The following is a 15,241-nucleotide window of genomic DNA, read 5'->3' as shown; positions in this document are numbered from 1 at the left end:
AGGCGCGGAGGGGACAGCGCGCTGCCTCGCCCGGCGGGGAACCGCGCAATCACGGGAACGTTCCCCTCGGGAGACTCATCAGCCGCAGGGCATCGTCCCCGTCCTCATCAGGGCTGCCAGGGCCGACCCCCCCGCCCGGAGCCCCCGTGTGCTGGGGGGCTGTGGGTGCCCCCCCCTCCGCCGCCTTTCATTACCAGCGGAGGACGAGAGCAATGACAGCACTCAGGGCTCCTGCAGCGCAGATGAGTTTCGGGCTAAATGGCCCCGAGACAGCGGGAGGCTGATTTCCTCCCTCTCCATCCCCTGCCCACAATTTGAGGGCCATTACAATTAGGGGCTGGGGTGATTTAACTGGCTCCAGGCCAAGAACCTTTCACACTATTTTTTTTTTTTTTGCTTTACAGAAACTCTCGCTTCTCGTGATGCGGATGAGCTCGTCCATCAGGTTTCCCCACCCTGGGAGGTGTTTACCATTGAACTTCCTGCACGGATAGCTTGCAGGAATGGAACGAGCCCAAAAATACCTTGAGGATGAGAAGTTTCGGGCAGCAGAGCTGGTCACAAGGTGGGGATGAGGCCCTTCCGAAACTGCTCTTTCCGAAAAAAAGGTGATCAGAACTCTGGATTTAAGGTATTTTTATTTTAGTGTTCCGTGAAACCAAAAGGCATTTAAAAACAAATAGGTACCCAGGCCAAAAGCAGACACTATAAACAGGGAAAAATACATTCAGATCCTTCAATAATAAAACAATACATTTGATTCTTAAGGCCCTTAAAGTCAAGGCAAAGCACCTTGCTGGACATAAAATGCCAGTCCCCTTACGTCAAAGAAAGGCTTTAATGAGTATTGCCAATAAAAGGCTGAGGTACGAGGTTTGTGCGATGCTTTCAGGGCCAGGGAAGTTGAAGTGTTGCTGGTGCGGGACCGTGACTGCCCGTGGCAGGCAGCTCGACACCGGAGAGAACAACCCCAGGGGCAAAAGCCAGACACAGCCTGGGGTCCACCTCAACGGACAGGGCCGTAAGTGGCAAAAAAAGGCTGCCAGGAGAGGGTAGCACAAGTTTTAAGGCTCCATCTCTAAGGAGACCGCTAAGAGTGCGTGTGACCACTTTGTTTCTGCGCATGTAACTTCAGGATGCGCGCGGATCCAAACTTCACAAAATCCGTACCCCAGAAGCATCGCACGCAGCACCGCGGCGCCTCCAGCAGCCAGCGACTCAGTAGTACCCACATTGTTTTAAAATAAGGCCAGCAAAAAGCAAGAGTCCAGCCTTGCTTCCCATGTGTCCAGTTACGACTACCGATAATGCCACTTTTGATTTTCGAACCATTAAGTCACCGTTCAAAGGCACAAACCGGTTTTTCTCACTCTCTGACCTAGAACATCAGAAAGCTGTGGAATAAAGTCTAGAAGATAAGTTTATTAGTGAGGTATAGGCAACCGTTTCTTTCCAGAGATCCACTGAGGCACGAGGAGGAAACAAATTAATCCTTCATCTTCCTCACTACGTCAAGGCATGCGAAGCAGCAGCAGGTTTCAGTAAGGCCAACAAGTACCACCCAAAATGAAAACCATCAGCCAAGAGCTGAAGATGCCGCTAAGACCCTCTGTGTTCCAGACCCGTCACTCACAGAAGAGGGCACAGTAGAAAAGAAATAACCCCTTCCCTGAAGACGTCTGCTCAAATAAAAATAAAATTAGAAAAAGTACCTGAAGTCTTAGAAAACTCTTAGCACTTATGGCGTGTTTCAGCTCAGGCTTCCCATGAAGGAGAGCTCTGCCAGAAAAGCTCCAGACTTTGGTAGTTAGTCAGTTTACAGTAATAAAAACATAATTAACAGCCTTTTTTAAATTTTCCAATAAATGTATACATCTCTAAGCAAATATATTAAACTACTCTTCACTACAAAAATACAGCATTTGAGAAGTCTCCAGCAGTTTTCAGTGTTTTATGAAAATAGTAAGCAGACTGCTAACAGGCTGATAGTCGACCCAGCTAGTCTAGTCCCTCAATAAAGTGCTCTGCTGTAGAAAAACTGAGTTAGAAGCTCACCCCTCTCGAGCTAAGCCAGGAGCGACCCAAGGACCCTTTTGACTTCCCAAGGTAGGAGCGTTTGCTTTGGTCCTCTGCTACCCGCTCTTTCAGCATTTCAACTTTCTTCTAAGCCTTTTACAGACTCTCGCAACCCCGATAAATCGCACAGATGCAAAGAGGCATCTGATTTTTTTGGTCTTTGACAAGAGCTTGCCAAAAAAAAAGCCACATTTAGCTTTTCAGTGGAGGAAGCCAGCTGTGGTGGCTGCTCGATAGCACTGTGTTATTATTTTCTGTCTGGTGGGATGGGGGGCAGAACGTACCCTGTGTCTATCAAGCTGCAAAGCAGCCACGTGTTAAGGAAGCAGACGGAGAGGTATCGATTGTCTAGCAAAACCAGCACTCTCTCAGCTGCCTAAGATTTTCATTCCATTCTGAGCAGCAAGGCACAAAGAAAACCAAATCAGATTTGAGCACTCGCATTGTGACTGCTCCCATCCCCAGGGGAGGGCGATTGGGTTCCTCTCCTGGCCCTATAAGGAATGCACAAAAGCAAGCATTGTAAGACTGATCACCTTTGAAGGTCGTTCCAAGGTAAGCTCCAGCTCCAAAATCTAAGGCATTTAAATGTAATAAACTTCAATGGTGTAAAAGAAAAATCATCCCAGAACTCCTATGCAGCAAGAGACACGGGCCATGCACGCGCGCTGTGAAATCCATACCTATTTAAGACTACAGAGCAGAAACCAGGCGTACCTTTGCTCCCCCGTTTGAATGACCTTCGAGCCAGGCATTTGAAGTTTGTAAGAGAACAGCTTCTGATTTAAAATGCCCCTTTGGTCCACATTCATTGCTACCATTCCTGTGGCAGACAAATGTACCGTGACATCTCAATGTTTCCTACACCAAAAAACCCTGTAGACCTTCCCCTTGGAGACCTGCTGTGAAACAGTACGTACTTTATGAGATTAACTAAGCTTTGCTTCTTCCTTTCCAATCTAAGGTTCAACTTGCATTCAACTTTTAGGGCATTAATTAATTTTAAAATACAGCCCTGGTCTGAAGCACACGTCTTTGGAATTCTCTCCAGTGTAGTTATTAATTTTTTTAAAAAACAATCAAATCCTCAAGCTCTACTGTACAAGATTTTATATTGCACTACAACTTAAGGTATGGAAAGAAGAGTAATTGATCGATCAAAGCTGCTACGAAACAAAACCATTAAAAAGAAAAATCTTCATAAAGGATCATCAGTGCCTCGCTGGCAAGCAAAACACATCAAAAACCCTTCATCCTTCCTACCACAGATCAGCCTTTGGATTAGATGCCTGAACAAATCTTCCCAAGTAATGGAAAGAAACCAAAAAATAAATATGAGAAGTTGACTCCACTTCTGGACTCCGTACACAAGACCTGACGTCACTACTAATCAAACTGAGAGTTGCTCAAGGCAGGAACAGGAAAGAGGTCATTTTCTGCGGGCAGCGCAACTGGTACCACCTACTTCACATCATCTCCTTATTAATCAAACTCCACAGGCAGGAATTCAGTCCTTTGTTCAGCCAGTGTCCCGAGAGCTTTTACATCTTTCCAGCCTTCTTGTTTCCAGACATTGAAACACGAAGAATGTTTGGGGTTTCTTCCATGACTCTGACAAGCAAGTTATCGATGTAGTCTTCGAGCTCGCGCACCTGAAGATCTTTCTTGGTAATTGTATCCTTCTGTTTCAAGACCAGCTGGATCAGCTCATCGTGTGTTAGCTGAGCGTAAGCATAGGCAGGATCCGAAGGATCATATTTCTGCGAGAGAGAAGAAAGGCAGGGTCATTACAGACATAGGGGCATTTCAAAATAGAAGCAGAATGATACCTGGTGGCTGGCTTGTGGGATTTAAAGCACCAGCAAACAACTTTACACACAGCGTTTGCAGAACCACAGCTGCTCTTCAAAAGCCTTGCTGTGCTTTGTACCTTCTTAAAAGCAAGTTCCATCCAAACGAGGCTTTGGAACATCAGTCATTAGCACTTTATGATCAAGAAGAGCAGGCTGCCCAGCACCGAGCTGCGCAATGGCCAAGGCACTAACAGTGATGGGGAGGGGCAGGCAGGCCAGGCAAGCTTTCTGCTACAAAGCACCGTTGGGGCTGTTAGCAAATCTTGACTGGAAAAATTCATACAAAACACTATCTACTCATGCACTTCCAGGATGCAGAACAGCTTTTTGAAAGTATTTGGAGGAAAAAAGAGCAGCTGCCTCCAAGTAAGCACGTGCTACTTAGGACACAGCGACACCATTTGTAGAGCTTGGGAACCTTCTGCGGAACAGCAGGCAGGCTCAGACGTTATGGACGGTAACCAGGCCATCGGTTTTAGAATAAAATCTCTGCATAATGTCAGTCCTGTAACTCAACTCTTCTCCACTTTACGCTGAAAGAATGTCACGCTGACTCCAGGCAGCAGCCCATGCAGCTTAGGGAAGACGTGTGGAAGTTACAGCCACGCATCCACTACCACCGTTTACAGACAAGCACTGGGACAGCTCTTGTTCAAAACATACCAAGAAACAAGGGAAGCCAAACACAGGTTAAACAGCAAGAAACACCCACCTAGGCCTTTGGCATGTCCCTCTTATTGTACTTATATCGCAACACAGCTTCTCCAAAAGCCTGCTTTTAACCCTTAAGCAAACTTGACAGGTACTTAGCGGCTTCTGCCAATTCCCCTGGCTACCTTAACCAGAACGCCAGCCCAGGCTTTTCCCTCACAGGGAGTATGCATGCAACAGGCTCGCGTGCCTACACCGAGCATCATTTCTTATGTGGAATCAGAGCACCGCACCAGAATACTAATGACAAAGTTTTCAACTCACTCAAAACAGCAACATGCCAGTTTGAATCATTTAACTGCATTTTCTTCTTTTCCACTTACACCAGGAGGAGGCACTGCAGTTATCTGGGTACGTGTTTTTTTTCGTGGGGCCCGGGAGTTGTTTTTAGCCACTCTGATCAACATGACTTAAGCTACACCTCAAGCCTGGAGGTCTCTTTTGAGGCCAAGATTACGCAAAAAGCTCCCTTAAATCTGAGTGATTATGCAAGCTGCACAGCTCACTTTTAGGAAGCAGCTGTGCTTTAATGGCAGGCGCCCGGTCTCTCAATCTGCACAGGATATTAACACAACACATTACACAGCAACAGCCACCCTGAGGTTACTTTTCCCACCTTCTTGGCTTTAAGAGCCACATACTTATTTCAGGGTGAAAATGAGCTTTGGGGACTAATCACATCTGACGATGAACAGCGACTAATTTGTCCAATCTTCGGTGCAGATCCAAGTCATGCAGCTCCCACACATCACCACGGGGACTATCTTCCAGGGGCAGCACCACCCACGAGGCACCCGTCCTTCCTTTCACAGCCACCACGGCTCACACATCCCCCACTCACCTCTGGGGAGCCAGGCAGCACCCCGCACTCCTCTCCACCGAGTCACCTCCACAAACAAGAGGCACCAATTCTACCACAGATCAGTTTGCAAGAAAAAAAATACTTAAAGACTGTCCTCACCTCTGGGGACCAAGAAGAAGAAAATTCATGCCCCCCCAGTCTAATAATCACGGTTCTTTTTCCTGTTCAGGATATACAAGATATGAGCCTAGGCAGACTCTCTCGAATACACAAACTCTGTTCAATTTACTGCTTCAGCTTTGGTTTAAAATGCCCCTTTCCTCCATACCTTCACGTTCATCTCGAGCAGCTTTTCATTCATAGTGCTGATGACATTCAGGTTTTTGCTTTGAGACTTGTTTGCTGTGGCATTCATTGGCTTCACAGGATGGAGTCTGCAACGTTAAAGAAGGTTCGTGTTATTTAGGCAGCACATGTCATACCAGCACTACACAGATCTTCAGACTAAAAACAAGTACAGCAAAAAAATTGGGAAAAATTCCTACCCTTCTTTATCTCCAGAGAGATTCAGCTTCACAAAGACAAGGCATTTCTGTCTAAGCTATAAGCTTTTTCTAAGTATACTCCAGTTCTCTCTCTATTATCTTTAGTGACTTAAGGCACTGGAGATAAAGAACAAGGGAAATACATCCTGAATGGTATGTGACACAAGAAAAGCCAGGTCAGTCTATGCGAGAAGGCAGTACGCAGCGGCAGTTACGCTGATCTCTCACGCATTAGTATTTCAGCCTGACTTTCCTAACAAGAACATATTTGTGGTTCTTGCAACATATCAAGTACTTCTACCATCCTGGGACAAGCATGCATTATACCTTTTCCAATCTCAACTTGCGCCATAAGCTTCCAAAAAGTGCTATCTTCGTCTGCTTGAGCAGGATTTATTTTGCCAATTTTAATACAGGCAGAAAATTTTAATTTTATCTCAGCAAATGGTGGGCCAGAAGCGTCCTAGACAAAGTTCTGCAGACCCAGTACTGCGGGCTGACGCGTCAGCGGCGCTGTTCCTCGGACAACAGTACCCCAGCAGGCAGGAGGGGCTGCAGGCAGCTCTGGAAAGCAGCCACACGTCCTTAGGAGAGAGGCTTTAGCTGCATCGCTTGCTGCAATTCACTTTGAGGCTCAGGAGCGTGGTTCAGCCAGGAGAGGACACATCCCAGTCTATCAGGCTTCCTGTGACCACTCTCCCGTTTCTGAAACATGGATGAATTGCAGTCCATTTCCCCAGTTTGATGAAATTACCCTGTTTCTCGAACCGTGACCAAGTTTCCCTAACATTCCTCCTAAGAGGTAGCACTGTGATGAACGGCAGGTCCCCTCGAGCGCTCTGGGTGTCCTTAATAGCTACAGGGATACATCTGGTGCCAGCAATGATCCTATACTGGCACGACAGGACCCAGGCCCCAACAAATCCAGGGGCTGGAGGAAGTTAAGGCTGTATGATGCCATGTCACTGCCAAGCGCAGTAAATTCCTGCAGCTGGAGAGACAGATCTGTGCTCAGAGGAAGAAAAAGCAAAGCTCACATCAGCACTGAGACACTTTCTGTGTACTTCCCATTTCTCTCACCTGTGCTTAGGAGACACGGTTTCACCCCTCTGCTCAGTTTGGTTAGGATATGTTTCAGAGGGTGAAACCCATGCCTGAAGAAGCTTCTTCTTGCCAGAATTTCCCGCTTTATCTGCGAGGCCCTCGGCTGTTGGCTTTTTCGGAGACTCTGCTCTACGACTTGGGGCGTCAGAGGGGTGAGAATGAGAGGAAGAGTAGGGCTGGGAAGGACTTGACAGGGAGGAAGAGGAAACAGAAGGCTCAGAGAAGTCACACTCCGCACGCTCCACAACACCTGCACGTATTTTCAGTTCTTGTTTCTCAAAATGACTATTACACTCCCTGGAACGAGACGTCATACCTAAGCCTGAGTCAGCTGCCTGGTTATTGACACTGTGAACATCTCTGGCAGGCAGCATAGGTGGTTTCCTTGGCTTACAAACACCAGGAGCACTTCCTCCTCCTCCTGGAGCTGTCAGGGTTACTCGGGCTGCAGCAGAGCTATCAGGGTGCTCTTTCAGTTCCTGATGCAAAGGCACTGTATTCAGGGACTGCTTTCCAGTCTCTGAAACTGCAGGGACACCGCAGTTCTCCTGACAGTCACCCAGCAGCTCATCATCAGAGCCTCCCTCCGGAATAACTGGAAGACCAGCCAGTTTCGAACCATGGTCTCCGTTAACGGGAATGGCAGACTTTATATTCATAAGGCAGTCAAATAAATCGTCGCCACCTTCATTTTTTAAATCCCTATTACTGCTGTCATCTCTGAGCATCGCTGGTGGAGTGATAGTCTCTAATGAGCCACCCTGGGGGAGGCACCCGCAAGCATCTGAGGCTTTATCATTAGGTAATGGGAGCCCAGGTGCAGATTTTACACCACTGCCTGAAGAAGACACATCACCACTTAACTCATCAGCCTGAGAAACCGGTGGGCACTTTTTCAGCATTAAAGACTGGCGTGGTGCTGGCTTTGGAGTGACTAACACCTCCCTGCCAGCCCTCCCCACATCGGCTTCCCAAGGGGACAGTGTGCAAGCTCCCAGGATTGGTTTGGCAGATCCTACTTGAGAACATGAGTCATTTTTATCAAGTGGAGTTGCTTGGGGCTCTAACGTGGGTGCACATTCTTCTCGTCTCTTTTCACCAAAGATCTCCTGCTTCTCATTCAGCTCACTCTGTTCAGCACCCATCTCTGGCAAGAGACTACTACGCTTTGAGGGAGATGCAAAATGTTTGCTGTCCTTTGTGCAGGGTTCGGTATTTACACCACCTACACCATCCTGAAGAGTGGTCTTGCTGTTTCGGATGGGATCTCTGCTGTCACTAGAGAGCTTTGACAACGGGTAGCACCCTCCTTCCAGTTCGCGAGCAAACCCTGCTCGCTCCCCTGTTGCATCTGAACCGGTCAGTAACATCTCACCGAAATCAGAGCCCTGCTTTTCACCTTCCTGCTCACCGAAATCCTCATCACCCTCTGATCCAGCAGGGAGAAAGGACACAGATTTCCTCTTGCCTAGCTTACTTTTCAAAGAAGTCTCAACCTGAAGGTGGGGAGAATCACTCTGCTGCTTTGGAGCCAGACCAGGGTTGCCAGAAAGGGTGCCGAGAGGGTTTGATACAGCTTTGACATTACTAGTTGTAGCCACATCTGAAGAGCTCCCTAAAGCATCGCAACCAGAGCGTTTCAGCTCAGCAGAGTGTTCCGCTGAGGAACAGTCTTCCTCACAAGGCAGGCAGAAAGAGGAAGAACTAGCAACAGCTTTGAAACCTGGCACATCTGATTCCCACCCAAGCTTGGATACAAAGGGATTATTGTCATTAAAATTACAATCAGAGAGGAGAGAAGGTGCGGGTGGGTGAGAGAGACCCCGGGAAGCCTGCGTTTTAGAGCTTTCAGGACCCTGGCCCCTTGAGCTCTGCCCCCATTCAGAAGCAAAAGGATTATTGCCACTACCAGAGACCTGCCCAGGAAGAGGCGCTTTGGGAACAGAGGCTGGGAGACGATGGGATGAAGGGAAATGGGCAATGCCTTCCGGATCCAGGGCTGCGGATGCCCTGCCCCACTCGGAAGTAAAGGGGTTCTTGCCATTCAAAAGCTCTGCAGCAAAAGGAGGAGGAGAAGTAATAGATGCAGGAGAACTAGTAATGTTTTCAGAGTCTGGCACTTGGACTTTTTGTCCCATTTTAGAAATAAAAGGATTATTGTCACTACTGATACGGTGTACAGAAAGAAAAGCAGGGAGGGAATCAGGTGCAAGAGTAGGAAGCGTGGCTTTGGTTTCCTCCTCTGAAGACACGCCCAGTCTGCAAAAAGGGACAAAAAACTCGCATGTCACTTGCGGATGCAACACGAGGCAGGAACAGACAAGCTTTAGCACCAGACTCCATCAATTCCTAACACTGGAGATGAATTACACTTGCAAGAGACCTCAGAGCCTATCTGATAGACTTTACATACTTAAGCGTGTCTTTACAAAGCACTCAATTTATGTCAGAGCACTGCAGAGTTTGCACAGGTTACTGCGGTGGCTGCTTTTAAGCACTACTTCATCTTTCGCACCCCAAGCGATTTTATTAGTATGTAAGACACTTCATATGTGAGATGTTTAAACATGGGAAGCACTGCAAATCAAGAGTTAGAGACAGACACAAAACGTAGCCTTATTAGTAGGACACACCCATATATATATATATATATAAACACACACACAGATTTTTTTTTTTATATATATATACACACATATATATGAAGGATAAAGGAGCAGAATTTCCGAAAAAGCCTTGTGTACAAATTCACGCAAATGTCCTTCATGTTGCTGTGAACAATGCCAAAAGCAGAAGGGCTCCAAGATTAACACTTTGGAAGACCACAGCCAAATAAAGAAGAGAAAAGTAGAGATGTTAGAACTGGTATTTCAGCCCCTGGGTAGGTTCAAGCCACACCGCTCAGAAGAGTGTTAGTTTTTGCAAAAGATCCAGCAAGAAAAATCCCCCCTAGGGTACCTGCAAAAATGCCTGCACTCAGAGAACCACTCTTTCGCATCACTTATAAGGAACATCCCTGCATCAATCTCTTTTTCATACCAAGAAAGAACTCAGAGTTGTTACTTGTTACCAAAGGGCTAGCTCAAAACCACCAGGTACCCTGCAGAGCAACACACTTGGGCCGCACGCAGGATGCCAAGCTGCGAAGCGCTGCCCTGTGGCAGGAAGCAGCCGAGTTCCTGCCGCCTCTGCTGCACATCGCTATTTATGTCAACCTCTGAAGCAAACATGACTGACCTGGGTTTGACAGCTTTGGTCTTCACCGGCGCAGCAGCTTTTTCAGGTTTCCATTCTTCCTCGAAAGGGTTGAGCGGCTGCTTATTTGCAAAGACGTCTTCTGCGCGGTGACTGTCTTCTGAAGGATTCCCTCTGCTTAAATCTGCTGGAAGTTCAAGACGTTTGGCCTCTTGTTCGCTCTTCTCTTCTGGAACTTTGTTTTCCTCATTCTGCAGGGTCCTGTCGGGAATATTCTCAGCATCGCTGGTCTTCACTGCTTCCTTCTTCCCTGTGACCAGAGAGAGCAAGGCAGACTTTTTGTGGTCTGTTTTCTTGGTCTCTTTAATAACCTCGACAGCTGGAGGAACACTGGTTTCCATGTATTCTTCACTGCTAAGCAATTTGTATGACGGCAAAGTCATAGATTTAAAGGTCTCCAGGGATGCAGACCCAGAGAAAGCATGACTAGGAGATGTTCTTCCCATCTCTTCGGGTCCTTTGGTAGATCTGGAAGACAGGTTCTCTTCTGAAGCAAAGAGCTGCTTCCTCCTGAAGTTGTGAGGAGAGGGGGAAGAGGCTGGAGTGTTGTCCTTCGTCGTGCTCTCTTCCATATAAACGTGACTGCCATTGATACACAGGCTAGACTTGGAAACAGGATCGCTTTTGGATTTAAGGCCACTGAATAGAGAGAGCCCTTCTTTCTTGTTGTGGCTAGTGGTTACTTGGTTTAGTTGCCTGCTGTCCAAATTTGCTGTTTTACGAGATTTAAATACAGGAGAAGGAGAGGACTTCTCTTCCAGGGCATTTCCAAAGGCTTCTGGAAAAAATAAACAGGGAGAAATTCAAGATGCAGAAACATCCTTTCCTCTGACACTCGCTACTGACAACCTCAGCACTTCAGTCATTAATGGGTCACGGCAACAGAAACATTGCAAGTGTGACTACGGAAGCCACTTCCAAACCTCCTGGCTCCCCTACCACTGCCAGCCCTTGGCGTACCGGATCGCATGTGCCGTTCAATGACCTAAAACCACCACAGATCACTTACCGTGAAGCCACACCGCCAACACACACAGCCCAACAGTTTCTACGTTACCCCAAGGTAAGCTTAGCCTATGTCCTATGTGTGTACCCACCACTGCAGACAGAAGGGACTTCCGATGGAGTCGTTCCCTAAGAAGAATTTAACTCTAAAGAAGTGTGAAAAGCGCAAGCAAACCTTTGGAGAAAGGCTTTGTGCTTCATCAGTGCAGTGAATGCCAATACTCACTCTCTGAGGTTGGAGAGGGCTCGGACTCCTCATCATCCCATTGTGACTGGAAGTCGCTGGGCCGAAGCCGAACCCTCCCAGTGACGGGCTGCTCCGTCGGTAGGACTGACATGGACTGGGAGAGGGAAGTCTTCTGCAGGCCAGGTTTGGAAAACAGGGTTTTGAACTTTGATTTCTTCTTTTCCTTCTCAACTGACTCATCTTCACTGTCAGCAGGGGAGTGAGATGTGCTGGGAATGATCGCAGACGCCGTGTCGGAAAGGCCACTGCTCCTCTTCCCCTTGAGCTTGTCTTTGAGCTTGCCAAAGGGAGAGCGAGACTTGTCTTTCATGGACAGATCAAACATACTGGCTGTCATGTTGCTCCTCATAAACTGGATATCCACTTCGATCTCCCCTCTCTCCTTTTCCTTTTTCCCTGGTTTGGAACGAAGCTTGTACCACCTGCAGAAACAAGGAGATTTCTTTTACAAACAAGCTCTTGAGAGGCACGGGTAATTTAGACCAACAGAGGGTGTTTATGTTTTAAAAACTAAATAAGCCTACAGTGCAGGAAAACAAAAAGAAAAGCCTTTAATCTTACAACTACGTCATAATCATATGGCCCCAGGTGCCAAGGAAAACATTTCTTACTGTAAATAGAAAGTTATTAGTAAAAGTTTGAAAACCCAGACTGGGAAGGGTTAAAAAAAAAAAAAAAGAAAAAAAAAAAGCAACACAACATGGAATTCCTGTATTTCAGCTCAGCACCCAGAGTGCTTTCATCTGGTTTCCCCAAAAGAAATTCGCAGAGGCTAGGACTCTGAAGCAGCCTCAGAGAGGTGAAACTGGTACCAGGGAGCTCGCACTCACGCCCCATGCCCTCATACCTTTCATTCCAGCTTCTTTTCAGTTGCTATCTTAATGCCTCTTAAGCTAAGGAACCCCTAATCAACAGGGGAGTGGAGCCAAGCCTTACAGACCGGCCGGGGATTTCCACTCACCTCTAGCAGCTCCTGACTGGAGCACACCAGGAAGGACATTCGGTACAGACAGAACCGTACCCCTTTCTGAAATGCAGCTCCAGAATATTAAGCGCAAAACCACCACTGCACGCCGCTATCACACATGCTCAATTAGCACTCAATGACATTCAAACCACATCAGGGCCGACAAAGAAAATTATCAGCGCTGAGCAGCAATGCTTTTTTGTCTGTTGCTGGAGCCGCAGACTTCCCGACTCCACAGAACCGATAGGCAAGGCCGCCTGGAAAACGCAGCCGCCTCACCAGCTGGTACATGAAAATAAAGGCAGCAAACAGAGCATGCAGATCGGCCTCTCCATGGAATTTGTGCTTCATTCCTTTGAAGGTGCACTGGAAGCAATGAAAGAGAATGGGAAAAGGCAATTTGCTTGAGAGAAAATTCAAAACTAATGAGCATCAACTGAAGGTGATGAATTCAGAAGTCTGCTACAGAGAAACACAATAGAGGGAAACGAATGCTCACACACCACGCTGCGGTTAGACGTCCAGACCTGCAGTTGCAAGACACCAGCACCGGGGAAGGGATTTTATAAGGAGGTGTTTGGTTTTGTGGGGTCCCTAAAGCTGCAGTCCCCCAGCGGCAGCAGCAAGGGAAGCATGAATCCTTTGCCTTTAATGCAAGCCAGCACTGGGCACTTTTGTTCTGAACCGCGTGATTTCTAGGAGCATCCTGCATTTGTACAGTGCCACAACAAATCATTCTGTGCGCTCTCCGCACCGGGGAAAGAGCGTGCCCTGTTCGAACAGCACCCAAAACACCAACTACGTGTTCAGTGGAAAGCAGCTTAGCACCAAAACACAGCCATGGCTCTGAGAAGCGCGGCGCTCCGTCCACCTCGGAGCAGCTGGAAGTCAGTGACATGCTGACAACCCCCCCACACCAAACTACAAAATAGAAAATCTTATTAATTTAATTTATTATGTTAGTGTGAACCTGTCAATCAACATGCATTTATTTTCCAAATAAAACCAGCCCTTTGCAGGTGTATGTCGCTACGGCAGCTAAGCAATGACAAAAGAAACAGGCTTCAAACAGAGAATTGTGGGCTGGGGGGACAACACCAACAATTGGAAATACCAGGATTTTTCCCAGGAGCATCAAAGTTGTTTTGCTTTTTTTTTTTTTCCCTCCGCCTCTATTTTCCTGTGGCCCAGACACAAAGAAGCCGGCCCGGGAGGAGCCGCGGGGCTGACTCCCTGAACTCTGCTGACCGAAGACACATCACGCTCCGCAGCGTAAACACATTTAGCACTTGACACAACCTTAATGACAGCCACGTTATAATTAAGGCTTCACAAGCGGCGACGGCTCTGTCGGAAAACACCATGCAGAGCTGTGCTTTGGCCACACGGGCGTTAATACCTGGACCTGCTCATGTGAGGGAGAAGAGGAAGGTGACTCACCCGCCACCTCAAGCCACATTACAAGGCTGCTGACTCCCAGTAAAACCCTCCCAGTAACACCCCTGGGATTTCAGCGCACCGTCCCAGTGTTTATGTTCAAAGGAACAAGTATGACACAGGGCTGGCACTCAGCATTAAGGTCTCCCAGCTCAGTGTCCTGCTGACAACAGTGAAGCCAGCCCATGTAACACTGAATTATCTACCCTTACACACGCTTAGGCTCTTGCTAAGTGTTTATTAAGTAAAATACATAAGCAGCTGGCTGTAGACTGCGATCATTCTCTGTCGGAAGGAGAAGGCATTTCAAATACATTACATTTCTAGGGTCAACTTGGCTGTCCCCAGCGTACGCCGTTAGCACTCAAGTGTAAATATTTAAAAAGCCAAGCCAAGCACGAGGCAGGACTGGCTGAAAAAGCACCGGCCCGTTTCCCCAGGCCAGCCCAGCAGTTGCAGGTGCCAGGACCCCCAGCCTGTTCCAGGTGACCGGTGCTATAGGGGGCTGACCCATGTCTGGAGGGACCCTGTCCCAAGGGGCAACCCCATGGGCCCTCACAGGGCTTGAGGGGACCCCCGGGGTCCCTCACCAGATTCCCCCCACCCTGATGTGGCACAGGGGTCCCCACAGGACACCAGGGTCCCCCACCAGATCCTCATCCCCTGTAGGGGCATAGCTTATAATGGGGCACAGAGGTTCCCCCCCAGTTCCCTGTGGGGCCAGGGCTCCCAATGGGGCATGGGGGCCCCCACCAGATCCCCAGTCCCCTGTGGGGCCAGGGCTCCCCATGGGGCACAGGGGTCCCCCACCAGATCCCCAGTCCCCTGTGGGGCCAGAGCTCCCCAAGGGGCATGGGGGCCCCCACCAGATCCCCAGTCCCCTGTGGGGGCACAGCTTCTAATGGGGCACAGAGGTTCTCCCCCCCAGTCCCCTGTGGGGCCAGGGCTCCCCACGGGGCATGGGGGCCCCCACCAGATCCCCAGTCCCCTGTGGGGCCAGGGCTCCCAAGGGGCACAGAGGGCCCCCACTGGATCCCCATCCCCTATGGGGCCAGGGCTCCCCACGGGGCACAGGGGCCCCCACCGGATCCCCAGTCCCCTGTGGGGGCACAGCTTCTAATGGGGCACAGAGGTTCCCCCCCCAAATCTCCCGTGGGGCCAGGGCTCCCCACGGGGCATGGGGGCCCCCACCAGATTCCCAGTCCCCTGTGGGGGCACAGCTTCTAATGGGGCACAGAA

The 15,241-nt window shown here is 48.7% G+C and overlaps 2 protein-coding genes across 2 annotated transcripts in view; both read right to left on the bottom strand.

Annotated features, from left to right (window-relative positions):
• The window catches only part of BRF2 (BRF2 RNA polymerase III transcription initiation factor subunit), a 6,059-nt gene extending 3,171 nt beyond the window's left edge, over positions 1-2,888 (bottom strand). Inside the window, exons 1-2 of the mRNA XM_035896037.1 lie at positions 2,794-2,888; positions 1,303-1,378 (exon numbers count right to left, since the gene is read on the bottom strand). Coding sequence (XP_035751930.1) covers positions 1,303-1,378; positions 2,794-2,888 — 171 coding nt within the window. The remainder of the gene's footprint in view (positions 1-1,302; positions 1,379-2,793) is intronic.
• RAB11FIP1 (RAB11 family interacting protein 1) lies at positions 706-11,935 on the bottom strand. The gene is made up of 4 exons (XM_035896036.1): positions 11,578-11,935; positions 10,329-11,124; positions 5,771-5,876; positions 706-3,836 (listed from the first exon to the last, which is right to left on the bottom strand). Exons 1-4 carry the CDS (start codon positions 11,933-11,935, stop codon positions 3,618-3,620), a joined length of 1,479 nt encoding a protein of 492 aa, XP_035751929.1. The 3' UTR covers positions 706-3,617.
• Between the last annotated feature and the right edge of the window lie 3,306 nt (positions 11,936-15,241).

The sequence above is a fragment of the Egretta garzetta genome, unplaced genomic scaffold (genome assembly GCF_000687185.1).
Source record: "Egretta garzetta isolate BGI_Z169 unplaced genomic scaffold, ASM68718v1 scaffold296, whole genome shotgun sequence".
Taxonomy (NCBI): domain Eukaryota; kingdom Metazoa; phylum Chordata; class Aves; order Pelecaniformes; family Ardeidae; genus Egretta; species Egretta garzetta.
Note: the sequence above shows the minus strand (reverse complement) of the source record. Positions and strands in the feature narration are given on the sequence as shown.